We start from the raw sequence: 27,757 nt of genomic DNA, 5'->3' as shown, positions 1-27,757 counted from the left end.
CGGTGAATCAAGATTTCACACACACACACACACACACACACACACACACACACACACACACACACACACACACACACACACACACACAGGGATTGAACTGGACAGGCGAGGCAGGGCGATGCGAGGCGAGGCGGGGCGGGGCGAGGCGAGGCGGGGTCGGACCGGGGCGGGGCGAGGCAGGTCAAGGCGGGTCGAGGCGAGCACGCCACAACAACCTAGCAGCCTGTCACCACACACGCACGCACACACACACTTTATCCTCAAAGGAAATTTAAAATCACAATGCTATATGAACCCAAGCAACGTGAAGCAGGGGCGGGGCGGGTCAAGGCGAGGCGAGGCGAGGCGGGGCCAGGCCCTCCAGCCGAGGTGTCGGGTGAGGGTTCCCGACCACACCTTCAGCTTCTCTCGGTGGCCCCCTCGGTTCTCGTCAGGTCTGGCATCGCGCTGCCGCTCAACCTGCTTTCATCACTTCTGTAGTGTACCAGCAGTGGTCCAAGTGGTAGTACTGTAGTAGTACTGTGGTACTAGCACTAACAGTAGTAGTAGCAGTAGGCGTGGTGTGGCTGTTAGAGGAGCAGGTCGAGCCCCAGGACCAGGCCCAGCAGCAAGAAGCTGAGTCCGGGTGGTGTGGGGGCGTGGCCCCGGGCGTTGCAGTCGTCGCTGTAGCAGCAGTGGACCCTGACGCCGGGCTGGCTGGGGGCCTGGCTGCACAACGAGCGGTAGGAGCAGGACTTCATCACGCTGCCTGAGGAGCCACAACAACACACCACAACACACAACACACCACAACACACAACACCACACAACACACAACACCACACAACACACCACACCACACAACACACAACACCACACAACACACAACACCACAACAACACACCACACCACAACACACAACACAACAACACACCAACACACACAAATACACACCACACCACAACAACACACACCAACACACACCACACCACAACAACACACAACAACACACCACAACACACCACACAACAACACACCAACACACACAAATACACACCACAACGCACCAACACAACACACCACAACACAACACACCAACACACCACACAACAAAAACACACGACAACACACCACAACACACACCACAACACACCAACACCACAACACAACACACCACAACACACACCACAACACACCAACACCACAACACAACACACCACAACACACACCAACAGACACCACAACACAACACACCAACACACACCACAACACAACACACCAACACACACCAACACACACCACAACACAGCAGTTAGCTCCAGGTGGGGCACCAGTCTGGAGCCACATGGCTCCTGATTAAGGATATCCACAAACCTGCTGCTTCCCTAACACCCCCCGGACCCCCTGCTGTCTGACACCTAGCAGCCTGTCACCACACTCACACGCACACACACACACACACACACACACACTTTATCCTCAAAGGAAATTTAAAATCACAATGCTTAATGAAGCCAAGCGACGTGAAGCAGAACAGGAAGTAGTTGGACAGGTAACAGGAAGTAGTTGGACTCACTGTTGTGTCCGACCACCACGATGCAGGCGTCTGAGTAGCTCAGACAACTTTTCCATCCCTGACGGTTGCAGTCATGGTTGTTGGAGCTCATACAGGTGTAGCATCGCAGCGCTCCACCTGCAGTACAGACAAAATACTGCAGTATACAATATACACACAGTACTACAGTATACACACAGCACACACAGTACTGCAGTATACTCTCTGTCGGGTGGGGCGGGGCAGAGGATAAGTCGCTCTGATCCCCCGGATGATCCAGATAAGGTCTCCTGTCTCTCTGCTTCCTGTCTTTCTGCTTCCTGTCGCTCTGCTTCCTGGAGAACTCTGCTCTCTTTTTAACTCCGTACATCGTCCGTCCGTCCGTCTGTCCCCGCAACGTCTTCACAAACAGCTTCCACACTTTTCAGAGGAAGGATGAGACGCCGGAGCTCCAAACATTGGGCGACCCGGCCCCCTCGGCCCAAGTCTCCAGGGAACCGACAAAACAAGGAGCTGGACGTAAACGTCCACAACTCACTCTAACAAGGTTGGTCAGACAGCGAGGACACGGTTAAAGGTCCCTCGTAGCTGCCGGAGGAACATTTTCTTGGATCATCCAGAGGCTTCCCTCGCCATCCTTTCTATTCGCTGGTCTTCCTCTCAGGCCTCCAAAAGACACGACACGTCAACACCCTCCGCTGCCTCCTCTGACCCCCATCCGGCTGCTCCACCCCTGCTGCCGGACTGAGCTGCAGCCTCGTAGGGGATGAGGGGCTCGGCTCGCGTGCCGGTGCAGAGCAGGATGACGAGCTGCAGGAAGCCAAACTCCAGGTAATCCGCAGCTTTGAAGCAGCCCGGCAACGTAAACAGACAATATATCCATATCAGAGCTGAGCTGTTGTTGTGTGAGATCCCTGCTCAAGGTGATGGAACAAGCAGAACATGTCACGGAGACGCCGCATGAAGCCACGTCCCCATTCTGACAGATTACAAGCAGCGAGATGAGACGACATCTTTACAAAACCGCATCAACTTTCAAAACTGTCAAGCACCTCAAACAAACAGAGAAGAGGTTGGAAGAGCCAGGTCTGGGAGACAGCCAGGGACCCCCGTTCCAGAACTACTGCACCAGGACTGGGGGATTTAGAGGGAGATGGACTATGGCTGGACCGGATGAATGAAGCAGTAGGATGACTTACTGCAGGACACCAGGACCAGGACGGAGAGCAGGGTCGCGGGGAACAAGTGCACGGCTCTCATGGCGCTGGTGGTCTTCTCGGGTCCTGATCACACTCTGAAAGCAGCTTGTTTGGCGGTAAAGCCCCTGATCTCCTTCTGGGCGATCAGATGAACCAGTATCCCAGTGGAAGGATTAGCAGCTCCTCCAGCAGGTCCCTGAGATCCAGGAAGTGTCGGTCAGACTGACCGCTCGGCGGCGGGAAAGGGGAGTGTCCGGACCCTCTTAGCAAAAAATCAGCGTGAAAGGTGTGGTCTCTGGCGACGCCCACCCCGGACCAGGCCCCGCCCCCTGGTTTCCCCACCCCCTCGGTGTCCCCACCCTGACCCGGTCACCTCCTCTACTCGACTTATTGTCATGATCTCCGCTCCAGGGGGGGCCAAGGCCTCCAGCTTTAAAGCTGCTTTAAGGATGTAGGCTGCAACGCGGAGCACTGACCAAAATAAAAGGCTAAAAATGGCTTTAACAAAACATGCACAGGCAAAAAAATTATAAAAGGCAGTGCCTTCAGTGCCTCCTCCCAAAAATGTAATGGGTGCGTTTGCACTGGTATGTCATTTGCACAATGTCTTCAGCTAATGGGACGTTGAGGCGGTGCAGGTAGGAGGCAAAGTGATGGTGCTTTTAGCCACAGCGGTCCATTCTTTTTTCTCCCCTCACTATTTCTGGTTAATTTGCATCCTTTGACACCAGGTGCAGGTGTGTCATGTGAGCTGATAAGATACTTCACCGCTTGCGTTTGATTTGTTTACGGACATTTTGGATTAGATGTGGTGAGATGATGCATCATTTCCAAACACAGTAAGTTCATTTTATTTAACCAGAGAAGAAGGATCTTCCTCCAAGGAGACCGGGCCAAGACGGCGGCAGAACAGAACCAGAAGCAAGCGGTGGATTTAATGAACTCATATTGGGGCCAATATCAATGAATGATATTGGCTCTTTCATTTTCGACTCAAACACTTAAATAAATCGTAGTTATGACCCAGCCCGTCCCGGCACGCAGAGCAAGAAGACATGATGTCAGCAAGCTGTGGTATTGCCATCTTTTATTGCACTTTGGAAGCAGATGCTGTACAGTAGGAGCGGCGCGTGGTGACTACAGCGCGGCCAAGTTCACATCAACTCCGGACACAACTGGTTACAGCCACAACTACTTTCCTGTATATCAAAATAAAGTCCCCCTGAAAAATAAAGTCCAACATATTCATCGGGAAAGCTATGACACAAGAGAAGCACCGAGTATCTACAGCACGACGAGGGATGCCTTTACTTCGTCCGGACGACGGTATCAAAAAAATGGCGAATGAACCCCTTTCTAAACTGGAAAATCCTATTTACAAAACAAACGTACACCTTTCCTCTCGCATGCAACAAGCTACGGTGATTATTTCAAATGTACTCTCGTCATATGGGCGTGACCAACGGTGAATCAGCACGGCAGGTGATCTACCTCGATGCTCCGCAAACCGCACGGGGAGAAGGGAAACAGTCCATCGGTGGCTGTCATGGCAACATCGTCGCAGGGGAGTCAACACACAAAACGTCTCCCTCACATGAGCGTTCACACGCACTAGTGATATGTCATGTACACGTTGCAGGAGCTGGAGAAGCACGGGCGTGGTACGGTTACACACATCGACACATCAGAGTGCACGCAGCGAGAGGGGTCATCTTAGCGTCCATCTGGGTCCAGTGGCAAAATAATGATTCTGTTTTTCTCCTCGGTTCCAGTTGCAGCCTCTCCACCGCGGCGGCGGCGGCGGCGGGGGCGTGCTAACTCCGTCCCATCTTGGCGATAAGCTCGTCGCAGATCTTCGTCAACTCCTCAATTTCTTTGTTCTGCAGAAAAAGGAAATAAAAAATTAAATGTGACCGCTCCTTTTCAAACTGTAGGACATGAACCGTCTGATTATGTTCCTTATCGTGCTGTAAACCACATGAGGGCAGGTCAGAAGAACGAGAAGAAGAAGGAGAGGAAGAATAAGGAGAAGTAGAAGAAGAAGCCGCTCGGTGTGGTTCTCCATGCCACATCTGAAAGGAGCAAAGACTCCTCCCAGACTCAGCAAATCTCCTCCAGGAAAGAAGACAAAGCAGCAGGAAGTGCAGCACTCTGTGTTTGAACATGGACCAAGACGTTTCAGACCTCGGTTCTGAGGAAGGGCTTTGTGCTCTCGTTGTGCCGCAGCGATTACGTAAAGTAATAAACTCTGAACCGATCTTACTGGAGGAGCCATCTGAAGGTCGAGTGTAAAAACATGAAGCTCAAGAAGTTCTTTTGGCACAACATCCACAATTTGCCCATTATTATTCAAACCCCCGACGACCAGCCGGGACCGGCCGCACTCCCAGGGCCGGCGCCTGGCGGCAGGCCGGGACGCACCTTCTGCTCCAGCGTGCGCTCCAGCGAGTCCACCTTCATCTGCTCCTTGCGCAGGCTGGCCTGGTGCGCCGCCTGCTCCTGCTTGGCCTTCACTCGGACCTGAGCGATGTCGGTGTTGGCCCTGAAACACAGAGCGGAGTCTCATCCCGGCTCCCCCACACGCCTCGCTGCGTCCTGCCGTGAGAACGCATCTCCAGCGTACGCACAAACACTCAGAGAAAAGGCTCCCTCACTTGTCCAGCTTCTCCTCGGCGTGGATCTTCAGCGCCTGGTACCTCTGCTCCTCCTTACGGACCCGGGACAGGTATTCCTGAGCACACTTCTTCAGAACATCTTCGTTCTGGAAGACAGGAAGCGCATCACCGCCGGGTTACGACCGAGACCCCCGCGCTCGAGAACGACGCATCGTAGAAGGTGGACGACGGAGAATAAAGGGAGCGGCACGGCCTCACCTTGCGGAAGCCCTCCAGAACGTCCTTCATCTTCTCGTAGCGTCGGAACAGGTCGGCCAGAGACTTCTCCACCGAGTTGAGGTCGGACAGCGCCTGGTCCTTCTCCACGATCAGCTGCTGGATGGTGTGGTGAGACAGGGACTTCTCCTTCTGGCCGTCCTCTGCAGGACCACACACACACACAGTTTACAACAAACACTGTGAGCAAGCATGCACACACACACACACACACACACACACACACACACACACACACACACACACACACACACACACACACACACACACACACACACACACACACACACACACACACACACACACACGACCCTCCATGCATTGTTAGTATGTCCCTGAAGGTGTCGCTCCAGCTGCAGGTTAAAGGACGTGCTGCTAATGAAGCTGGTGGAGCATGCAGCGCGACGGAGACGCCCGTGATGAGAAGAAGGGAAAAGAAGGAGCCGAGAAATATTTTCATAATCGATGAATCAGTCCTTGTCTCCGACTGATCTATGTAAGGAAACTCTAAGACACCGTGACGGGAAATCCTCACACCATCCAGACAGACGTCCCCAAATGGCTTGAAATGGCAAAGCGGTGCCAACACGTAACTTTTACTTGTGTATGGAACGTGGACGTTCACGTTTGGGTTCAGCTCCAAACAGCTGATATTGCTTTTTCAATTCTATCGGATAAATTCATTTTCGAAAACCGTTCCACCTCTCGCAACAGCCCTCAAAATGACTTCTCCTCCCGTCGGGGGCTTAGAGCTCAGCTCGCTATTTCCACCTGCGGTCAATGCCTTCAGATGTCGGGAGCCGCGGAGCGCGAGGAAAAAAAAAAAACCAGCGTCGATGTTTATAGCGCGTCCATCAAGGCCGCAGATATTCAAACAGCTTTTCATTCCAGGAGGGATGAAAGAGGGGGATGAACCGCAGGAACATCAGAGGAAGCCAAGAGCTGCGCCTCCACGGCCTTTTTACCGGAGGAAACCAGGATGAGAAGATCTTGGCGCATGGGAGACGGAACAGGTGAAACAAGACAAATGTCAGGGAGGAAGATGAACAACGCGGCACATCTGCTCCTCCGACGGACGGACGGACGGACGAATGGAGGGATGAGAAGTGACACCAAGGAAGGAAGAGTCCTGTTTACTCACCTGGCATGCCTGATAGGGGGATCGAATAGAAACGGGAGAAAGATGGAGGCAGAACAGAAAAGAGGGGAGTGCGTTAAGTCGAGCTGCGACACGTGAGAGGCTGCTGCTGCTGCGGTGGGGGAACGGCAGCCAATCAGAGGCCGCCAAGCAAGGATCCCGGCGGTGATGTGACGCAGAATGAAAGGGCTGTGCGTGACTCCATGTTTGGGGAGGGCGTGGTGGTTCGGGCCGCACCGGTGACAGAACATCCAAGCTAGCTCGTGTCGGATCAATCAACACTTTTTATCACAGTGGTGTTAATAGATTAGGGCACACAAAGAGCAGATGCAATTCTTTTTGTTTTAAAAAAAAAGGGAAGGAAAACGGGGCAGAGCGGGAAACGGGTTTGATCGAGTGATTGTGCGGAACAGTCGGCGCTTCCACTCACCGATCATCTGAGCAATAGTCTTCTCGTACTCGGCAACGATCCTCCTAAAGGGGGGGGGTGGGGGGGGGGGGGGACCACAGACACATCGGATGAATTTCCCACTGTTCCGTCAGCGACATCACACGGACGCGTCCCAGACGTATGAGGTCACTGAGGGACACTGCTCTGCCACACCACACCCGTGTTGAGCCGGAACCAGAACGGCCTGCCTCCCGCCGCGGGACGCTCCGCCTCGGGCCGGGGCGCTAAGAGGATTGATTAGCCCCGACGGACGAGGACGAGCGTCTCAGCCCCTCCTCGTCCTGAGCCCCACCGGTCTAATGAGCCGCGCTCCGTCTTAGCCCCGCCCGACCAAGCTGTGGCCAGCCGGACCCCGCCCGCCAGACGGGGGGACAGGGGCTCGAGCGGCGTCCCACCGGTGAAAGCGCTGAGACCCTGTGTCGTGGGCCCGGGCCGCCGGAACAAATGAGTCTCGACGGGGTCGCGAGTCAAAGCCTCTGACGGACACGCACCCTGCACAACCAGGTGGATTGTTTCACACGGTTTTAATATCTCACGTCGACGCCACGGATCCGACGCGCATCGGCGCTCGCTTTCCGCCGGCTCTGTCTTTGCGTCGCTCTCCCTGGCGACAGATCCCCGGCTGGGAAAGAATTGATGGACTTGTTTAATTGGCTCTTCGACTCCTGATCACTTTGGTCGGATGTTTGAGTGAGACAAACCAATTGAGAGTTTAGGTGGTGCCAGAGGGTGGAGTTCAGGCCACAGAGCGTCACCAAACAAGGCGCGCTGACAGTCACTTTGAACGTCCACCACAGGAATCGAATGGTATTAGATGATTTTGCGTCATTTGAGGATTATTAATGTACTGCTTGATTGTACTGAATTTCAAGTCTAATAATTCCAGATCAATAATTCATGAAATAATGATTGAAAATCATTTGCGGAGGAATGGTTGTTATCTTCAAAGTCCCGTTCTAAACTGAGGACAAAAAAAATGAAGTTGAGCATAATATTTTTTTTTATTGAATTCCTTTAATGTCTCATCTAAAGCACTTTCGTGAAACGTGCTGCAAATACAACTTGCCTTTCGGGTGGGAACCTAAAAACAGTCAGCAAGTTATCAGATTGCCAAGAGCTCGTCCTTTCAGGTGGCCAGCCAGTCGTTCAGGTGGCCAGCCAGTCATTAAGGTTGCCAGCCAGTCATTCAGTTTGTCAGCCAGTCGTTCAGTTGGCCAGCCAGTCATTCAGTTTGTCAGCCAGTCGTTCAGTTGGCCAGCCAGTCATTCAGTTTGTCAGCCAGTCGTTCAGTTGGCCAGCCAGTCATTCAGTTTGTCAGCCAGTCGTTCAGTTGGCCAGCCAGTCGTTCAGTTGGCCAGCCAGTCATTCAGTTTGTCAGTCAGTCGTTCAGTTGGCCAGCCAGTCATTCAGTTTGTCAGCCAGTCATTCAGGTGGCCAGCCAGTCATTCAGTTGGTCAGGCAGTCATTCAGTTGGTCAGGCAGTCATTCAGTTGGCCAGCCAGTCATTCAGTTTGTCAGCCAGTCGTTCAGTTGGCCAGCCAGTCATTCAGTTTGTCAGCCAGTCGTTCAGTTGGCCAGCCAGTCATTCAGTTTGTCAGCCAGTCGTTCAGTTGGCCAGCCAGTCATTCAGTTTGTCAGCCAGTTGTTCAGTTGGCCAGCCAGTCATTCAGTTTGTCAGCCAGTCGTTCAGTTGGCCAGCCAGTCATTCAGTTTGTCAGCCAGTCATTCAGGTGGCCAGCCAGTCATTCAGTTGGTCAGGCAGTCATTCAGTTGGTCAGGCAGTCATTCAGTTGGTCAGGCAGTCATTCAGTTGGTCATTTCTAACATATGAAAGTCAACTAGTGGGTGGGGCTACGTCTGCACGTTCAGGTCGGAGACGAGTCCTTACAGCCGCAGACTAGAGACAGGGTTTCTTACCTCATCTCCCCCACTTCCTGCCGGCTCTCCTCGTACTTCCTCTGCCACTCAAGCACCTCCTTCTCTTTGGTCACAATCTGAACATCAAAGCACAAACAGTTGCGATATTGCTGACACTCAAACTACAACAATACAAGTCTTTGGGGCGTTTGGGGGGGGGGGGGGGGGCTCACCTCCTCTCGCGCGATCCCCAGGGAGTGGTCCAGCTCCCTGGGCAGGTAGGGGCTCTCCTCGCCGAAGGTGGAGGTCCGCGCGTAGAGGGAGTTTTTGGACACCAGGCAGTCGGTCGGAGATGAAACGTCCCTCTGCTGCTCCCAGGAGCCGAAGGAGAGAAGAGGGAGGAAAGGAAACATGACGAGTCAGACCCTCCGCCGGGCTGCAGAGCGCGGGAGAAGACCAACCTCCAGGACCAAACAGGCATTCTCCATCTCTGAAGCCGACTGCAACGCGGCAGCAAATGACATCCACCACGCAGCAAAATCAATATGCAGATGAGACAGGCTGGCGGTGCCCCTGAAGACCCCGTCGGCTGCATTGCGATTGGATGGAACGGTCTCCAAAGCCACGGCGGCGGTCAAGCTGACGCCGCCCGCAGCCGAGTAATCATGGCGACCTGCTGGGATGCCATTGGTCCCGGGCAAGGCGGCGGGAGGGGAAGCCGGGTGGGCTGGATCAGCAGGGGGCGGTCTGATGTGAAGGGCACTTTAATAAAGTGATTTTAGGGAGGTTTGGGGAGGCTCCGCGGTGACAGTGAAGGCTGTTTGACGAAGAGCTTTAAAGTTTCAGTTCTTAGAACGTGGCGGCGGCGGCGGGGGGGGTGGGGGTGGGGGGGGTTCGAAAGACGCCCCGGGCCAAACCCGGGCACGTGCGGCACCATGCCATCGGACGCGGGAACGTCCTTGATATACAACACAAAGTCTTGTGTCTAGGATTTACTCATCCCTGCAGGGGGAGGATTAAAGGGGGATTTGAGCGAATATGTTTGGGTTACAGGGAGAGAAGAGAGCGCAGACAAGGAGACTTACGGGTCATTAATGACCCTGTGGTTAAATCCAGACTAGACTCCGGCCAGTGACACCATAGGATTTTAAAATATGACCAATCCATCCCAGTCCAATCCATCCTCGCTGGGCAATCCATGATTTTGATGTTGTTTTGCAGTAAACACGGAGCGTGATTGATTTTACGTCCTCCGTGTGTTTCAAATGTCTGTTGAAACGTTAACAACATGAACAGCACCTTCCACTGGTTTACACACGCACAGTGAGAGCGAGCTGAATGAACTGCTGATTCCAGCTCAGTGTGGAGTTTAAGTTCATTCTAATTTCAGAAATGTCAACAATTATTTCCCCAGAGGCTGTACAACCAGACGGACACTAAACTTTAACTAAACAGAGGAAGGACATTTTCTATCGACAATAAAAAATAAAAAATAAAACTTTTAAAAGTACATGATGTTCTTCGGTCTGGAATTCGATTTTCGAAACCCCAAAACGCCGTGAGACCCCTGGACATAAATTGAGGATTTGGGGGAAACGACAAGTTGCAAAACGGAGCACACTAGATCCACGGAAAAAGTCCAAAACAAAGGTGTGAAAACAGGTTTCAACTGGATAATGCACATCAAGACAGGAGGAGGAATGCAGAGGACAAACATGGATTCTGTTCTGGGGCCTGGAGGGGTTTTAAAGGACGTCTGGCTCTGGTCACGGTGTCAAAGTGTTGTTTTTTGGGGGGAGGGATTCTGGTTCTAGCTGGATTAGGGCAAAGACACAGCTATGGGCGACGGTGTTACGCTTCTTACTTGGACCAGGGGTGAACCGTTGATGTTCCACCTCCGTGAGCTGGGCTTCTTGAGGCGAGACTGAAACGTGTGAAATGAGAGCGTAAGGTGGAGCGAGGGCGGGTGCGGGTTGGACGAGTGTGTTTTAAACCCTCCACTTGTCAGGATCCACCGACTGACAATGACCGTTGCCACTGTTCTGGGAATCAACCGTTTCCTGAATCCCGGACTGATGTTAGTGTTTATTAGTGCTGTTAGTTTAGGGTACGGACAAATAAACTAAACAAGAATGTGAGTCGGGCTGCGGGCGATACGCCGGCAGTTAACTCCCACCGTGCGGAGCAGGGGTTCCTAAACACCACCCCACCTCTAAGAACAGACGTACACACTCTACCAGCCTGTAAAAAAACAGCCTTAAACCAACATGTGTAAATCTCACAACAAAAAACTCTCGCAAGGTTGAGTTTATTTATTTTGTGCAAAATAATATCATGTAAATAATGATTTATCGTCATAAATAAATCAATGTATTAATAAATTAATACATAATAATTTTGCAGCAGTTCCTCCGAGGACCCCTAGGGGGCAGTGGACCTTGGTTTGGAAGCCTGCGGTGCCGTCATATTCATGCTCCTTCAGCTGCACGTAGCTCCTCCTGCACAGGCAACATGCATGTTGCCAACATGCACGATTACGGGAGGGTTCGAAAAAAGCTCTCAGTTTCCAAAGAGCTGATCCAGAGCAAGGGGGGGGGGGGGTAGTAGGGGGGCGGTGTTAGAGATGTGCGGGCCGGGGCAGTAGATGCAGCAAGGCAGCCGCCATGTTGGAAAAGGCCATGGGATCGCAGTAGCACTCACAGGGGATTGGGTTGGGGGCGCACACACACACACACACACACACACACACACACACACACACACACACACACACACACACACACACACACACACACACACACACACACACACACACACACCTGCAGACGCGCAGCACGTGCACGGCTCAGCGCAGTACCTGGGGGGTTACAGCTGAGAGGGAGCAGCACTGAGAGATGTTTTGGGCTACCTGCAGAGCCTCCATCCTCAGAGTGGTAAGCACCAGCTCCTCCTGGGCCACCCGACCCAGGGAGCGAGGGAGGAGAGGAGAGGAGGGAGGGGAGGAGAAGAGAGGAAGAAACAAGGGGGGAGAGGAGGAGAGAACGAAGGAAAGGAGAGGAGGGAAGGAGGGAGGGAGGAGAGGAGTAATAGAGGGGAGGAGAGGAGGAGGAAAGAAGGAGGCAGCGCAGCGGCCCCAGAATGAGAGAGCAGGGAGGAGACATAGAGAGACCAAAGGTGAAGGAGCAGATTGACGCTACTGGGTTCAGCACGCAAACCAAGACATTCAACTAAATTAAAAGGACAGAAATAAAATGTGAAAATGAAGAGAAATTTAAAAAAAAATGCAGCTTGGATCAAATTAAGGGATGAAGAGCAAAAATAAACAAAGACAAACAATACAGTGAAGAGACAGAATAAAGAAGGTTTAATGGGGAATAAATTCACACATTCACGCATCGTGGCCACAACTCGCCAGCAGAGGGCAGTAAGGGTTTCCAGGAGGGTGGGGGTAGGGGTGGGGCGGGGTCAGAGGTCACGTGTGGTTTGGAACACACCTGTAGCTTGTGGGCGAAGGCGCTGGGGTTGGTCTCGGCCAGGTCAGGCTCCAGGTACTGCAGGGGGTCGCCACACTCAGACAGCCTGTCTAACAGGGGCGTGGCCAGGGCGGGGGCCTCCACGGGGCCCGGGCTGGGGGGCTACAGGGGCACCGGGTGAGGTGGGGGAGGCAGAGGGCGGGGGGGGGGGGTGTAGGGTGAGCGCGGCAAAGCAAAGCGCCAGGCGAGTCAGGAGTTTGGGAACAGTTGGTGGTTGGCACGCCAGCTGTTAGAGACAAGCTTTGACCGTCTGCACTCTACCGCCCCCTAGTGGCCAATGATGGTTCGAAAGAGCAAACAGACGGCTACGGTCAACACAGACGCCACCCGGGTAAAGGCTCTTTTTAACAGCATGAGAATTACAGCTCTGTTCTCCTGGTCGCTGAGGCAGTATGCTGATATGTTGAGGTACAGACAGACAGAGACAGACGGACTCACCTGTTCTTCTCTCTCTGTGCTGTGTGTTCGACTGAGGGACTCGCTCTCCCTCTTCCGGCCCTTTTCGCCTGCAGAACCTTCTGGGCCTGGCCGCGAGCCCAGCACCGGCGTCTTCATCCCGGCCGTTATCTGAGCCTCCATCTCCTCAAAACTCCTTCAGAGAGACAGACGGCGAGACAGAAAGAGATGAGAGACACACTAACACAAGATGGTGTTTTAGCCCCTCAAGGTTTGAAGTTGCAAAGAGAACCCAGAACAGCCGGAGTTACAAGGTGTGAGGTTCCACCACGAGAGGGAGCGCTGGTCTGTCATAGCACGACCAAATTCTCCATCTCATTACGGTTTATTCTAGTTTTAGACCGTAAGTTTTCTGGATTTCTTTTATACAAAGAACGGTGCTGGTACGAGGCTCCAGAACCAGAACCTTTATGCAACTTGACGGAGAGGAGATCCATCCTACAAATCCTTACACTGGATTCATATTGTAAGACATGGAATATTGCAACATTTGGTGGAGTCCTCACGCCAAAACACAGATTCATGTCAGTTCATTAGTGCTGAGTGTGTGTGAGGGTTGTACCCGGTGCAGGGTGAGTTGGGCTCGGAGCCATGCGTGCAGGCGGTGCTCAGGTTGTCAGACACCGAGTCCAGCTTCAGGTAGAGTGAAGGCTTCTTCACAGACAGAGGCTACCGGACAGATTTCACACACAGAAAATAAACTTTTATGACTCCGTTACAGCACTCTTTGGTTATCTTATCCCTCGGGGATCACACCAGTTTTATTGGATTTTGTTCCTCTTGCATTCATTACACTTCATTAATATTTCCATTCCAAAAATCCTCAAGAGGTCCACGTTCTTTGTGTGAACGTCATTTGCAGTTTTTAACATAAAGAGCTTTGTTTACATGATTGAAAAACAGGCAAGGAAAGCCATTTCATCAGCTCCTTGGTAGAAAGAGCATGAACAGCAGCTCAACACACAGCAACATGGAAATCAACCTACATAGTCCTGTCAACACATCTGGACAAAACCCAGATACTCACAGGCGAACACGAGCCGATCTTCTCCATGTACTCAATTTCATAATCCGGCACTGAGAGGAAGAGAGAACAAATAAAAATAGTTTAATGTCCAGAGGAGGGAGAACACCGACCCCCCCCCCCTGGCTGACCCAGATGGGCCAGACATGGCCTCTGGGAAGGCCTCAATGATCTAGACCAAACATCAATAGTGTTAATAGTTATAGACAGGAGAGTGTGTGCAAGTCCAATCATTTCTGTTTTTTTTCTTCTTAATTTTTAGGGTTATTGCCAAATTTCTCATGTTTATTTCACAATTATTTTTATAGATTTTTTGGGGGGTTTATTTTTGTTAATTTAAAGTGCATTGTGTATTGCCTGTGTATATTAAGTGAATATTTTGGTTTATAACATATCACCATTTTCTTCTATTACTTCATCATTATTTCCCATTATTTTTGGATGTAAGGTGGTATAATAAGGCAATCTCTACTGGATGGTTGAATGGATGCATGGACGGATGGATGGATGTGTAGATGAATGGATGCATGGATGGATGCATGAATGAGTGCATGGGTGAAGGGATAGATGGATGCAAGGATGGATGCACGGATGGATGCATAGATGGATGGATGCATGAATGGATGGATGCATGAATGGAAGGATGGATGCATAAATAGATGTGTAGATGGATGGATGCATGAACAGATGCATGAGTGCAAGGATGGATGCATAGATGGATGGATGCACAGATGGATGGATACACAGATGGATGGACACATGGATGGATGCACGGATGGATGCACAGATGGGTGGATGCATGCATGGACGGATGCATGGATGGAGGGATGCAAGGGTGGCTGGATGTGTAGATGGATGGATGCATGGATGGATGCATGAATGGATGGATGCACGGATGGATGGATGCACGGATGGATAGATGGATGGATGGTTGGACAGATGGATTTCCTCATGGAGTTCCTTTGGAAGCCGCTGCTCACCGTGGGCCTGGTGAGGAAGACCACCCTCGTTGACGAAGGCGGTGAGGTCGCAGGGCTGCGGGAAGTCCCGCGACTCGCAGCTCAGCTCCGCGTCCATGTCGTGCAGGGTCGCCCACTTGTGACTGGAGGAAGATGCCAACTTCTCCTCGTCGGTGGCGTGGTCGTCCTGCGGGTGGAGCGGGGGAGCTTCGTCCCCTGGCTCCGAGTCCTGCGGACACAGGACGGGAGAGAGTGAAGCAGGAAAGCGACGGAGAGGCTACAAAGCTGAACGGAAAAAAAAAAGAGAAACAGAGCGGTCACCTGCGAAGGGTCGGACATCGGCGATTTCTTTGGCGACCTCTTCACTCTGAACGTGTTCCTGAAAGAAAGGAAAAGAGGAAGAGATCATCAGGATCCACAGAGACTCCGTCCTCTTAGCTGATGTGAACTTAACACCAGACCACTACTTACTGTGCTCTGTTTGGGGCCAAATTGGACTGTTTAGTAAGTTGGGGCTTATTTTTAGACGGGTTTAGGTTTAGTAGCTGTGTGGTGGAGCCTGGTGACGGATGAATGTCAGTGAATGTATGAGTTGAGGTTTGTTAGGGTGGCGGTGATGTAAGTGTGTGTGACAGTCTGACCAACTTCACCGGCTTTAGACACATTAAGGTCCGAAAACACGTTTTAAAACAACTTTAACCAAGTGAATGAAACCTCAAGCATCGAACAACTTAATGCACACCATTTACTATTTTCCACTCTTTTTTGCTCTGTCAGTTCTTGTTTGAACCATAAAATGTTAAATCTGAAAAACAATTGCTAAATCTATTATTGCACAGTTCCTAATGTATTGCGACTTCTGGTCATGTCTCCGCCCCGTGTTGTGTCTGTGTGCTGGAGTAATGTTCACCGAGATGCTCGGACGTGAATAGACTCCAACTAGTGATGCTTGAAAGTGCTCACAGGGGGTTGTTATGGGGGAGGGCATGCTGCACACGTTACTAAAGGAGCCCTACTGTTATCAGGGGACAAAGGAGGTAGATGGTCGTACGCTGTCCCTGTACTTACAACAGACAACAAAGAGAGGACACACCCTTGGATCTCCTGTGACGTGAGAATACACAGACAGGTGACAGAGAGACAGACAGAGAGACAGACAGGACACTCGCACAGCAGACAAACACAATAACATTCGGAAGACCGACATTGAAAAGTAAATCCTGGATCATCCCGTGTCAGGGCAGCTTATCCTCTGGCGCTAACTTACGATTTGATGGGAGGCTTCTTCTTCTTGGCAGGTTTGTTCTGGTTGAGGTCCTCCAGCTCTCCAACGTTGTCATTGTCAAAGTCGTTGTCATTGGCCGGCACCTCGAAGGAGGCGGAGGCCTTGGGAGGGGAGTTGGCCATCTTGCAGGAGGACTTGAAGGGCTCCACGGACTCGTCCAGGCTGTAGGAGGGCCTGGACAGTTTTGGGGAGTTGGGGATCCCCTTCTTGGCCGTGAAGGGGTTAAAGTTGGGGTCGTCCCACTTTTCCGGCTCAAAGTTATACGCCACCTTAGGCCCAGGGGCGTTGTCCGTGTGGCCGTTGGGGGCGGCGGGGGGGTCGAGGTCCAGCTGCTCCATCTGTGCTGCAGGGGCCTTCTTCAGGCTCAGCTTGGGCCTCCTCAGGGGCATCTTGGCCCCAGGCTTCTTTCCTAGCTTCTTGGGCGGGGGCGTGGCCCGCTGAGACGCCTCACTGTTTTCCTCCGAGTAGTCGAACTCCAGCCTTACCGCCTGATGTTTGGGAACAATCGGCTGCTCTTCAGGGTTTGGAATTGGCTCCTGCAGCGGGGCTGGGTCCTCGTGGCGCAGGGTGGGCTGCACGGGGAGCGGGGGGTGAGCCGGGGGGTGAGCCGCGAGGGCCGACAGGGGGGCCTTCCGACACAGCTCAGGGGAATTGGCAATTTTACTTCCTCCCGTTTTGAAAGGATCAATGTTCGCAAAATTGTCTGGGTCCCATTGGTAGGAGCCGCCGGGAGGGATGGGGGAGTCTTCTTTGCCCGGTGGGCTCCCGAGGGTCTCTTCCTGGCAGAGGGCTAAGGCAGGGGGGGCGGGGCTCTCCTCTGTGTTTGTGGGATGGGTCTCCTCGGGCAGAGGGGGCGGGGTCTCCACACGGGACTTCCTGGTCCGCCGGAGGGTTCCCCCGGGACTCGGGGTGGCCGGGCTTCCCTCTGGTTCCTCCGGGGGCTGGAGAGGGCTGGCGGTCCCTGGCTTGGCCCTCCTCTTCACCTCGGGGGTGCTGCTGGAGGAAGTGGGCCTGGGGCTCTCAGGGCTGGAGTTCTGCCGGAGAAGATTCTTCTTCTTGAGGGACCCGGAACGGACCTTCTTGGGCCGGCGGAGCGTCCCGGGAGCGCTCTCGGTGCCGGCAATGAAGGACTCTGCGTGCAGCGGGAAGCCTGCGGCGAGGGGGCCGTCCAGCGGGTCAGAACCGTCCAGCTCTCCCCCCTGGAGGCTCAGGGACCTGGTCAGATTGCGGCTCGGAGACTCTGCGGTGACGACCTCGATGTTGTAGGTGCCGCTGGCCGCGATGGGTTTGTCCTCGTCGAAAACGATAGAGAGGGAGCGGCTCAGAAGCCGAGTTGGAGGTTCTGTGGAGTCCGCTAACAAGCCTGATCCAAAGCCTGCAGAGAAGGAGGAAGTTCAGAGGAAGTTCAACCTGAAAAAGCAGCTGGTAAACAGAGACATTTCAAATTAAAGAAATTAACATTGGTAAAATGGGAACTTTAACAGTAATGATGACAGAAGGAGACTGAAGGATGCATCACATCCTTCCACGAGCCTCTACTTCTGAGCCGCCTCCATGTGGATGACATCATTAGGAATAAATGGCATAATTTTAATTTATTTCCTGAATAACTGATTAATAAACATATACAGTGGTACCTCGACTTACGAACGCATCTACTTACAACTAATCCAAGACACCAGCAGCCATAGTCGCGAAAATTTGTATCGACTTGCGACCGACTGCTCCAAGATACGACCGTGGAAATTTACAGTTGGCGCGTCGGCAGTCAGTCAGCAGTCAGTCAGCAGTCAGTCAGTCAGCGGGTGACCTACATGGTGTGTGCACGTAGTTCGTGGCTTATGGATATTTTTTTTGTGCTTTGTATTTTGTTTATTTTCACCCTTTCATTATTCATATGGGAAAAATTTCTTGGACCTACGACTGTTTTAACATACGACCGTTCTTATAGAACCAATTATAGTCCTAAGACGAGGTACCACTGTATAATGTATATAATAAGAGTAATAATGATAATTATCATCATCATATTATTATTATTATTATTATTATTATTATTATTATTGTCATTATAAAGTATTATTTATAATAATAATTATTATGATTACATACTATTATTATAACAACAAACATTTGTATTAATAACAATATTTATTATTATTAATAATAATATAATATTAATTATTATTATGATAGCGTTGTGCACCACTAATGTTCTACAGTCTCCACAAAATAAACCTGGAGTTCCACATAATTCCACTAGGAGCTGCAACAAACCATCATTTTCTCCCTCCCTCCCTCCTTACCTGCATGGTTAACGTCGTGTGCTTCGGGATCGGTCGGAGAAGCAGCCTTCACCGGGGTGGTCGACTCGGGGGTCTCGAACGCTCCGTCAGAGTCTGAACTCCTGCAGCGACAAAAAAAAAAAAAAAAAAAAAAGGACAGGGTCAGGGTTTCACGGTTTCCACGGTAATGACCGCTGTTAACTTAACGCTGACATTTTGGTTCCTTACTGAAGGTGTGTTCCCCTCTAATCATCAGGAATCCTCCTAACAACACGGAATACTAAAACCCAACATGACACCGTTAGAACACTAGATTCATTACTCCCTGGTGGAATTAAACAGCAAGACGTGGAAATGCTGAATCTGCAGTGGACACACACACACACACACACACACACACACACACACATCAGCATCTGAAAGACCGTCACTGAATGTTGATGAGAACAAATAATTTTACCATCAGACGCAAATATTCACCATTTTCTACCTGAAATTGTGGTCAACACAATGTCGCGGTCGCGCACGCACACGCACACACACACACACACACACACACACACACACCAGCCGCCTCACCTCTGCCTGCCGGGCTCTCCGCCAGCCCTGAGCATCCCGCCGCCGCCACCCCCGCCGCCTCGCCCCCCCCATGACAGGCGGCGGAGCAGCCCCAGCGTGGGGTCCGAGCCCGGGCTGGCGGGGTCCTCCACCGCCCCCCCCAGCAGGGAGTCCCAGCCCCAGCGAGCCCACTGCAGCGGAGACAGAGCCTGCCACGCGCTCACCGCCATCGTCCGAGTCGCAGAAAACCCCTCCGCCACACCACCACCACCACCACCACCACCACCACTCCCTTCTCCTGATCAGCTGATCCGCTGCCTCCGCCTGCACAGGCCCGGTCCGGAGTCACTCCAATCGGCCGCTCGCTCTCACGTCCAGATGAGCTGCAGAATCCCACCGACTGCATTTATACCTCCCCTCTCTCTCTCCACTCTCTCTCTCCCTACCTCCCCCTCTCGCTCTCTCTCCTCCCCATCACTCTCTCACCGCTATCTTTTCTCCCTCCCTCCCTCCCCCCACGCTCTCCTTTTCCCTCTCTTATCAATCGATCTGAGAGGCACTAGCTGTACAGACGCACAAATACCGTTATTCACAGGAAGAAAATGGCGGCCAGCGGCCACATCTTCACCTCAGAAACCATCTTCCTCCTCACTCACTAAATCAATACTTCAATGTGGAGTAAATATTATCGATCGACACATATCGAGAATGGAGGGACGGTGTCCTCTTGATCCAATCGCCACACTGGACCTTTAAACCTGATAAATGATAAATGTTGGCAAATGTTCTTCTATTTGTTCCATTCAGTGTCTCTCACACACACACACACACACACACACACACACACACACACACACACACAAACACACACATACACACGTCTGTCCACCTACACCACCTATGAAGCTCTTACTCCATGTGGAGGCCAATCCTCCTTCTATGGTCTGAGAAACTGCATCATGGACCAAGCCCCAGCAGCAGAGCGTGAAAGATGGAATTGGAATGGGGCTTAAGTGCAATATCTGGCAACACCTTATGGCCTTCTTGTGAAATGGGCGAGGGATAAGCACCACTGGAGGGGATCGGTGGGATAGGGACGGAGGTCTACGCCTCGTAAAAACCCCTTTGACTCTCATGGTCAGTATGTCCACTGCCCCCGGGGGGCGGGGGGGGCGTAAGGTTGGTGTTGTTTCCATGGCTGTCAGACGCCAGGGCTGCATCTGCTCAATACATTTTTAATGCGACTCGCCTGCGTATGTCTTCAGCAGGTGTTAACTCACAGGGTGGGTCTGTGATCCTCACCGTGGGAGCAGGATCACATCCTTCTGGTTTGAGTGCGACTGTCTTCAACAACGCTCCCCTTCCACAGACACCTCCATGATAAACAGCTGGATACAAGATGCAAGATATAGATTTGACGGGTCTAACGGTTCGTACAGAAAGGCGTTGAGCTGCTTTACATCAGGTCCCCTCTGGCTCTGTTTACAGCCCTGCACAGGACATATTCAATATGGCCGCAGACACTGTTGCCATGGCAACCCCTGGCTGTTCACGCCATATGTTCCACGTTGGCAGCGAAGCCGGAAAGGCTGCGGTCGCACAGCGACACCCGGCGAGCGGGGGGATGACGACACCTCAAGACGGAGGAGGGAAGGGGGGGGGGGGGGGTCGCTCTGCCGTCCCTCACACAGATCTTTAGAATCAAATCCCGGGACTCCACCACGGCCTCCGTCAGGTCGCCATGTTGGGTTTTTAATTACAGACGCCGAACAATGGAATGTGATGGGACTGAAGAGGCGGCGGAGGAGTTTTGGAGAAAAGAGACGACGAAAGCAGCCAGGCAGGGGGGGATACAAACAGAGAGGGACGGGGGGAGAAGAGGGAGAGAGAAACAGGAAGAGAGATGTCCAGCTGTAGTTACTGTTTTACTAGTGCACCGCCTGTCAAAACAGGCCTGTTCGCCGCGCCGTTCGGAAAGAGAGACCCCAAGCCCCGCCCCGCCCCGCCCCGCCGCCAAGCCCCGCCCCCCAAGCGGAGCGGCTCGCTGTTCATTCAAAGTTTATTAATATGACACGTGTCACGTGTCATGTGTCACGTGTCACGTGTCCAAATCGCACCAAATTAGACCCAGCACGTCCCTGGGTCCCCAGCGAGACATCCACCAAGCGGCAAGTTGCTCTGATGAACGGTTGTCCAGATAACTGAAGGACAGACACACACACACACACACACACAGATGACTTCCTTTATAGTTAGTACATAGTACATAGTACATAGTACACAGTACATAGACTAGTACAGGAACGTTCAAAATGTACGACTTTCTAGACATTTGAATGGCACCGTTTAAAAAGCTGAAAGTGTCAAAACAGCAGTTTAACAACGTGAAAACCTAACGTGGGAAACAAAGGAAATCAAAGGGTGGAGCTTGAGGGAGCCCAGCCTCCGTCAGCGGTGTCGTGTTGGTGCAGACAGACAGGTTCAGGGTCTATCATCTGTCTGTCATTAGATGAAGAGGGTGAAGCGCTAGTCTGTCTGATTAGCACCCCCCCCCCCCCCCGTAAAACAGGCTGTCCAGTCTAGACGTCCCCTCCACCCCTCCATCTCCCGCCTTCTATCACCTCCATCCCTCCACCTCCCTCCTTCTATCACCTCCATCCCTCCAGCTCACCCCTTCTATCACCTCCATCCCTCCTATCACCTCCATCCCTCCACCCCCCTCCTATCACCTCCTCCCCTCCACCTCCCTCCTATCACCTCCACCCCTCCTCCTATCACCTCTATCCCTCCACCCCCCTCCTTCTATCATCTCCTCCCCTCCACCCCTCCTCCTATCACCTCCACCCCTCCTTCTATCACCTCGATCCCTCCAACCCCCTCCTTCTATCACCTCGATCCCTCCATCTCCCTCCTTCTATCACCTCCATCCCTCCATCTCCCTCCTATCACCTCCATCCCTCCACCTCCCTCCTTCTATCATCCCCATCCTTCTATCACCTCCACCCCTCCACCTCCCTTCTATCACCTCCGTCTCATATTGAATACATGTAAACATATACATTTCCTCCTTCATTCTGTGAGGAAATACTCGACTACACTACATTTACACCTTAATGGATGTACTATCTGCAGAGCCCATTCTGTGTATTCTGCTTATCTTGTTTTTCAGATCAAGCCTTTTAATGTAGTTTTGTCTGTGACTGCACGGCCACGCCCCCATCTGCACCAGGTCAAATACCTTGAATATGAAAATGAACTTGTCAGATAAACACATTCAGATTCACTTTCCTGTTTCGTTTTCCTTCCAGCTCTTCATCTGTTCCTCCTCAAGAGGATTTCTGTCACGGAGGGAATCGTTCAAAGCGGTTTCCCAAAAGAAAAACCCTCCTGTCTCACCTCCTGTCTCACCTCCTGTGCGATGCGATAAAAAACAGCTCCACACGGCAGCTGAGGTGAGGAGGAGTTTACAAGGCGGAGGTGAGGAGGAGTTTACCAGGCGGAGGTGAGGAGGAGTTTACAAGGCGGAGGTGAGGAGGAGTTTACAAGGCGGAGGTGAGGAGAAGTTTACCAGGCGGAGGTGAGGAGGAGTTTACCAGGCGGAGGTGAGGAGGAGTTTACCAGGCGGAGGTGAGGAGGAGTTTACAAGGCGGAGGTGAGGAGGAGTTTACAAGGTGGAGGTTAGGAGGAGTTTACAAGGCTGAGGTGAGGAGGAGCTTACCAGGCGGAGGTGAGGAGGAGTTTACCAGGCGGAGGTGAGGAGGAGTTTACCAGGCGGAGGTGAGGAGGAGTTTACCAGGCGGAGGTGAGGAGGAGTTTACAAGGCGGAGGTGAGGAGGAGTTTACAAGGCGGAGGTGAGGAGGAGTTTACAAGGCGGAGTTTACCAGGCGGAGGTGAGGAGGAGTTTACCAGGCGGAGGTGAGGAGGAGTTTACAAGGCGGAGGTGAGGAGGTGTTTACAAGGTGGAGGTTAGGAGGAGTTTACAAGGTAAAGGTGAGGAGGAGTTTACAAGGTGGAGGTTAGGAGGAGTTTACAAGGTGGAGGTTAGGAGGAGTTTACAAGGCGGAGGTGAGGAGGAGTTTACAAGGCGGAGGTGAGGAGGAGTTTACAAGGCGGAGGTGAGGAGGAGTTTACAAGGCGGAGGTGAGGAGGAGTTTACAAGGCGGAGTTTACAAGGTGGAGGTTAGGAGGAGTTTACAAGGCGGAGGTGAGGAGGAGTTTACAAGGCGGAAGTTAGGAGGAGTTTACAAGGCGGAGGTGAGGAGGAGTTTACAAGGCGGAGGTGAGGAGGAGTTTACAAGGCGGAGGTGAGGAGGAGTTTACAAGGCGGAGGTGAGGAGGAGTTTATAAGGCGGAGGTGAGGAGGAGTTTACAAGGCGGAGGTGAGGAGGAGTTTACAAGGGGGAGGTGAGGAGGAGTTTACAAGGCGGAGGTGAGGAGGAGTTTACAAGGCGGAGGTGAGGAGGAGTTTACAAGGCGGAGGTGAGGAGGAGTTTACAAGGCGGAGGTTAGGAGGAGTTTACCAGGCGGAGGTGAGGAGGAGTTTACCAGGCGGAGGTGAGGAGGAGTTTACAAGGCGGAGGTGAGGAGGAGTTTACAAGGCGGAGGTGAGGAGGAGTTTACAAGGCGGAGTTTACAGGGCGGAGGTTAGGAGGAGTTTACAAGGCGGAGGTGAGGAGGAGTTTACAAGGCGGAGGTTAGGAGGAGTTTACAAGGCGGAGGTGAGGAGGAGTTTACAAGGCGGAGGTGAGGAGGAGTTTACAAGGCGGAGGTGAGGAGGTGTTTACAAGGTGGAGGTTAGGAGGAGTTTACAAGGTAAAGGTGAGGAGGAGTTTACAAGGTGGAGGTTAGGAGGAGTTTACAAGGTGGAGGTTAGGAGGAGTTTACAAGGCGGAGGTGAGGAGGAGTTTACAAGGCGGAGGTGAGGAGGAGTTTACAAGGCGGAGGTGAGGAGGAGTTTACAAGGCGGAGGTGAGGAGGAGTTTACAAGGCGGAGTTTACAAGGTGGAGGTTAGGAGGAGTTTACAAGGCGGAGGTGAGGAGGAGTTTACAAGGCGGAAGTTAGGAGGAGTTTACAAGGCGGAGGTGAGGAGGAGTTTACAAGGCGGAGGTGAGGAGGAGTTTACAAGGCGGAGGTGAGGAGGAGTTTACAAGGCGGAGGTGAGGAGGAGTTTATAAGGCGGAGGTGAGGAGGAGTTTACAAGGCGGAGGTGAGGAGGAGTTTACAAGGGGGAGGTGAGGAGGAGTTTACAAGGCGGAGGTGAGGAGGAGTTTACAAGGCGGAGGTGAGGAGGAGTTTACAAGGCGGAGGTGAGGAGGAGTTTACAAGGCGGAGGTTAGGAGGAGTTTACAAGGTGGAGGTGAGGAGGAGTTTACAAGGTGGAGGTTAGGAGGAGTTTACAAGGCGGAGGTGAGGAGGAGTTTACAAGGTGGAGTTTACAAGGCGGAGGTGAGGAGGAGTTTACAAGGCGGAGGTGAGGAGGAGTTTACAAGGCGGAGGTGAGGAGGAGTTTACAAGGCGGAGGTTAGGAGGAGTTTACAAGGTGGAGGTTAGGAGGAGTTTACAAGGCGGAGGTGAGGAGGAGTTTACAAGGTGGAGTTTACAAGGTGGAGGTTAGGAGGAGTTTACAAGGCGGAGGTGAGGAGGAGTTTACAAGGCGGAGGTGAGGAGGAGGTGAGGAGGAGTTTACAAGGCGGAGGTGAGGAGGAGTTTACAAGGCGGAGGTGAGGAGGAGTTTACAAGGGGGAGGTGAGGAGGAGTTTACAAGGCGGAGGTGAGGAGGAGTTTACAAGGCGGAGGTGAGGAGGAGTTTACAAGGTGGAGGTGAGGAGGAGTTTACAAGGTAAAGGTGAGGAGGAGTTTACAAGGTGGAGGTTAGGAGGAGTTTACAAGGTGGAGGTGAGGAGGAGTTTACAAGGCGGAGGTGAGGAGGAGTTTACAAGGCGGAGGTGAGGAGGAGTTTACCAGGCGGAGGTGAGGAGGAGTTTACAAGGCGGAGGTGAGGAGGAGTTTACAAGGTGGAGGTGAGGAGGAGTTTACAAGGCGGAGGTGAGGAGGAGTTTACAAGGCGGAGGTTAGGAGGAGTTTACAAGGCGGAGGTGAGGAGGAGTTTACAAGGCGGAGGTGAGGAGGAGTTTACAAGGCAGAGGTGAGGAGGAGTTTACAAGGCGGAGGTGAGGAGGAGTTTACAAGGTGGAGGTGAGGAGGAGTTTACAAGGTGGAGGTGAGGAGGAGTTTACAAGGTGGAGGTTAGGAGGAGTTTACAAGGCGGAGGTGAGGAGGAGTTTACAAGGCGGAGGTGAGGAGGAGTTTACAAGGCGGAGGTGAGGAGGAGTTTACAAGGCGGAGGTGAGGAGGAGTTTACAAGGTGGAGTTTACAAGGCGGAGGTTAGGAGGAGTTTACAAGGCGGAGGTGAGGAGGAGTTTACAAGGCGGAGGTGAGGAGGAGTTTACAAGGCGGAGGTTAGGAGGAGTTTACAAGGTGGAGGTGAGGAGGAGTTTACAAGGTGGAGGTTAGGAGGAGTTTACAAGGCGGAGGTGAGGAGGAGTTTACAAGGTGGAGTTTACAAGGCGGAGGTGAGGAGGAGTTTACAAGGCGGAGGTGAGGAGGAGTTTACAAGGCGGAGGTGAGGAGGAGTTTACAAGGCGGAGGTGAGGAGGAGTTTACAAGGCAGAGGTGAGGAGGAGTTTACAAGGCGGAGGTGAGGAGGAGTTTACAAGGTAAAGGTGAGGAGGAGTTTACAAGGTGGAGGTTAGGAGGAGTTTACAAGGTGGAGGTGAGGAGGAGTTTACAAGGTGGAGGTGAGGAGGAGTTTACAAGGTGGAGGTGAGGAGGAGTTTACCAGGCGGAGGTGAGGAGGAGTTTACAAGGCAGAGGTGAGGAGGGGTTTACAAGGCGGAGGTTAGGAGGAGTTTACAAGGCGGAGGTTAGGAGGAGTTTACAAGGCGGAGGTGAGGAGGAGTTTACAAGGCGGAGGTGAGGAGGAGTTTACAAGGCGGAGGTGAGGAGGAGTTTACAAGGTGGAGGTTAGGAGGAGTTTACAAGGTGGAGGTTAGGAGGAGTTTACAAGGCGGAGGTGAGGAGGAGTTTACAAGGTGGAGTTTACAAGGTGGAGGTGAGGAGGAGTTTACAAGGCGGAGGTTAGGAGGAGTTTACAAGGCGGAGGTGAGGAGGAGTTTACAAGGCGGAGGTGAGGAGGAGTTTACAAGGTGGAGTTTACAAGGTGGAGGTGAGGAGGAGTTTACAAGGCGGAGGTGAGGAGGAGTTTACCAGGCGGAGGTGAGGAGGAGTTTACAAGGCGGAGGTTAGGAGGAGTTTACAAGGCGGAGGTGAGGAGGAGTTTACAAGGTGGAGGTTAGGAGGAGTTTACAAGGCGGAGGTGAGGAGGAGTTTACAAGGTGGAGGTGAGGAGGAGTTTACAAGGTGGAGGTTAGGAGGAGTTTACAAGGTGGAGGTGAGGAGGAGTTTACAAGGCGGAGGTGAGGAGGAGTTTACAAGGTGGAGTTTACAAGGTGGAGGTTAGGAGGAGTTTACAAGGCGGAGGTGAGGAGGAGTTTACAAGGCGGAGGTGAGGAGGAGTTTACAAGGCGGAGGTGAGGAGGAGTTTACAAGGCGGAAGTGAGGAGGAGTTTACAAGGTGGAGGTGAGGAGGAGTTTACAAGGTAAAGGTGAGGAGGAGTTTACAAGGTGGAGGTTAGGAGGAGTTTACAAGGTAAAGGTGAGGAGGAGTTTACAAGGTGGAGGTTAGGAGGAGTTTACAAGGCGGAGGTGAGGAGGAGTTTACCAGGTGGAGGTGAGGAGGAGTTTACAAGGTGGAGGTGAGGAGGAGTTTACAAGGCGGAGGTGAGGAGGAGTTTACCAGGCGGAGGTGAGGAGGAGTTTACAAGGCGGAGGTGAGGAGGAGTTTACAAGGCGGAGGTGAGGAGGAGTTTACAAGGCGGAGGTTAGGAGGAGTTTACAAGGCGGAGGTGAGGAGGAGTTTACAAGGTGGAGGTTAGGAGGAGTTTACAAGGCGGAGGTGAGGAGGAGTTTACAAGGTGGAGGTGAGGAGGAGTTTACAAGGTGGAGGTTAGGAGGAGTTTACAAGGTGGAGGTGAGGAGGAGTTTACAAGGCGGAGGTGAGGAGGAGTTTACAAGGTGGAGTTTACAAGGTGGAGGTTAGGAGGAGTTTACAAGGCGGAGGTGAGGAGGAGTTTACAAGGCGGAGGTGAGGAGGAGTTTACATGGCGGAGGTGAGGAGGAGTTTACAAGGTGGAAGTGAGGAGGAGTTTACAAGGTGGAGGTTAGGAGGAGTTTACAAGGTGGAGGTTAGGAGGAGTTTACAAGGTAAAGGTGAGGAGGAGTTTACAAGGTGGAGGTTAGGAGGAGTTTACAAGGTGGAGGTTAGGAGGAGTTTACAAGGTGGAGGTTAGGAGGAGTTTACAAGGTGGAGGTTAGGAGGAGTTTACAAGGTAAAGGTGAGGAGGAGTTTACAAGGTGGAGGTTAGGAGGAGTTTACAAGGCGGAGGTTAGGAGGAGTTTACAAGGCGGAGGTTAGTAGGAGTTTACAAGGCGGAGGTGAGGAGGAGTTTACCAGGTGGAGGTGAGG

The 27,757-nt window shown here is 52.4% G+C and overlaps 2 protein-coding genes across 7 annotated transcripts in view; both read right to left on the bottom strand.

The window, feature by feature from the left end:
• Window positions 1-569: 569 nt before the first annotated feature.
• ly6pge (lymphocyte antigen 6 family member pge) lies at window positions 570-1,904 on the bottom strand (the record flags this gene model as incomplete). The annotated part of the gene is made up of 3 exons (XM_080016482.1): window positions 570-748; window positions 1,556-1,672; window positions 1,757-1,904. The coding sequence occupies 3 exons, from the start codon at window positions 1,902-1,904 to the stop codon at window positions 570-572; spliced, it is 444 nt and encodes a 147-aa protein (XP_079872608.1).
• A 1,899-nt stretch (window positions 1,905-3,803) lies between these two features.
• Window positions 3,804-27,757, bottom strand: part of tacc2 (transforming, acidic coiled-coil containing protein 2) — a 54,076-nt gene continuing 30,122 nt past the window's right edge. For 4 of the 6 annotated variants that reach the window (XM_080016681.1, XM_080016683.1, XM_080016686.1 and 1 more), the window contains 16 exons: window positions 18,634-18,734; window positions 16,310-17,702; window positions 15,364-15,421; window positions 15,064-15,271; window positions 14,087-14,136; window positions 13,622-13,728; window positions 13,042-13,195; window positions 12,565-12,705; window positions 11,928-12,020; window positions 9,304-9,438; window positions 9,131-9,207; window positions 7,193-7,236; window positions 5,607-5,767; window positions 5,388-5,494; window positions 5,155-5,275; window positions 3,804-4,613 (listed from right to left, as the gene is read on the bottom strand). In XM_080016681.1, the coding sequence (XP_079872807.1) occupies window positions 4,548-4,613; window positions 5,155-5,275; window positions 5,388-5,494; window positions 5,607-5,767; window positions 7,193-7,236; window positions 9,131-9,207; window positions 9,304-9,438; window positions 11,928-12,020; window positions 12,565-12,705; window positions 13,042-13,195; window positions 13,622-13,728; window positions 14,087-14,136; window positions 15,064-15,271; window positions 15,364-15,421; window positions 16,310-17,702; window positions 18,634-18,734 (3,016 nt within the window). In that variant the 3' untranslated portion in view covers window positions 3,804-4,547. The remainder of the gene's footprint in view (window positions 4,614-5,154; window positions 5,276-5,387; window positions 5,495-5,606; window positions 5,768-7,192; window positions 7,237-9,130; window positions 9,208-9,303; window positions 9,439-11,927; window positions 12,021-12,564; window positions 12,706-13,041; window positions 13,196-13,621; window positions 13,729-14,086; window positions 14,137-15,063; window positions 15,272-15,363; window positions 15,422-16,309; window positions 17,703-18,633; window positions 18,735-27,757) is intronic. The other 2 variants (XM_080016682.1, XM_080016684.1) reach the window with 2 other exon arrangements.

Source organism: Zeus faber (genome assembly GCF_960531495.2).
Source record: "Zeus faber genome assembly, chromosome: 16".
NCBI classification, from domain to species: domain Eukaryota; kingdom Metazoa; phylum Chordata; class Actinopteri; order Zeiformes; family Zeidae; genus Zeus; species Zeus faber.
Note: the sequence above shows the minus strand (reverse complement) of the source record. Positions and strands in the feature narration are given on the sequence as shown.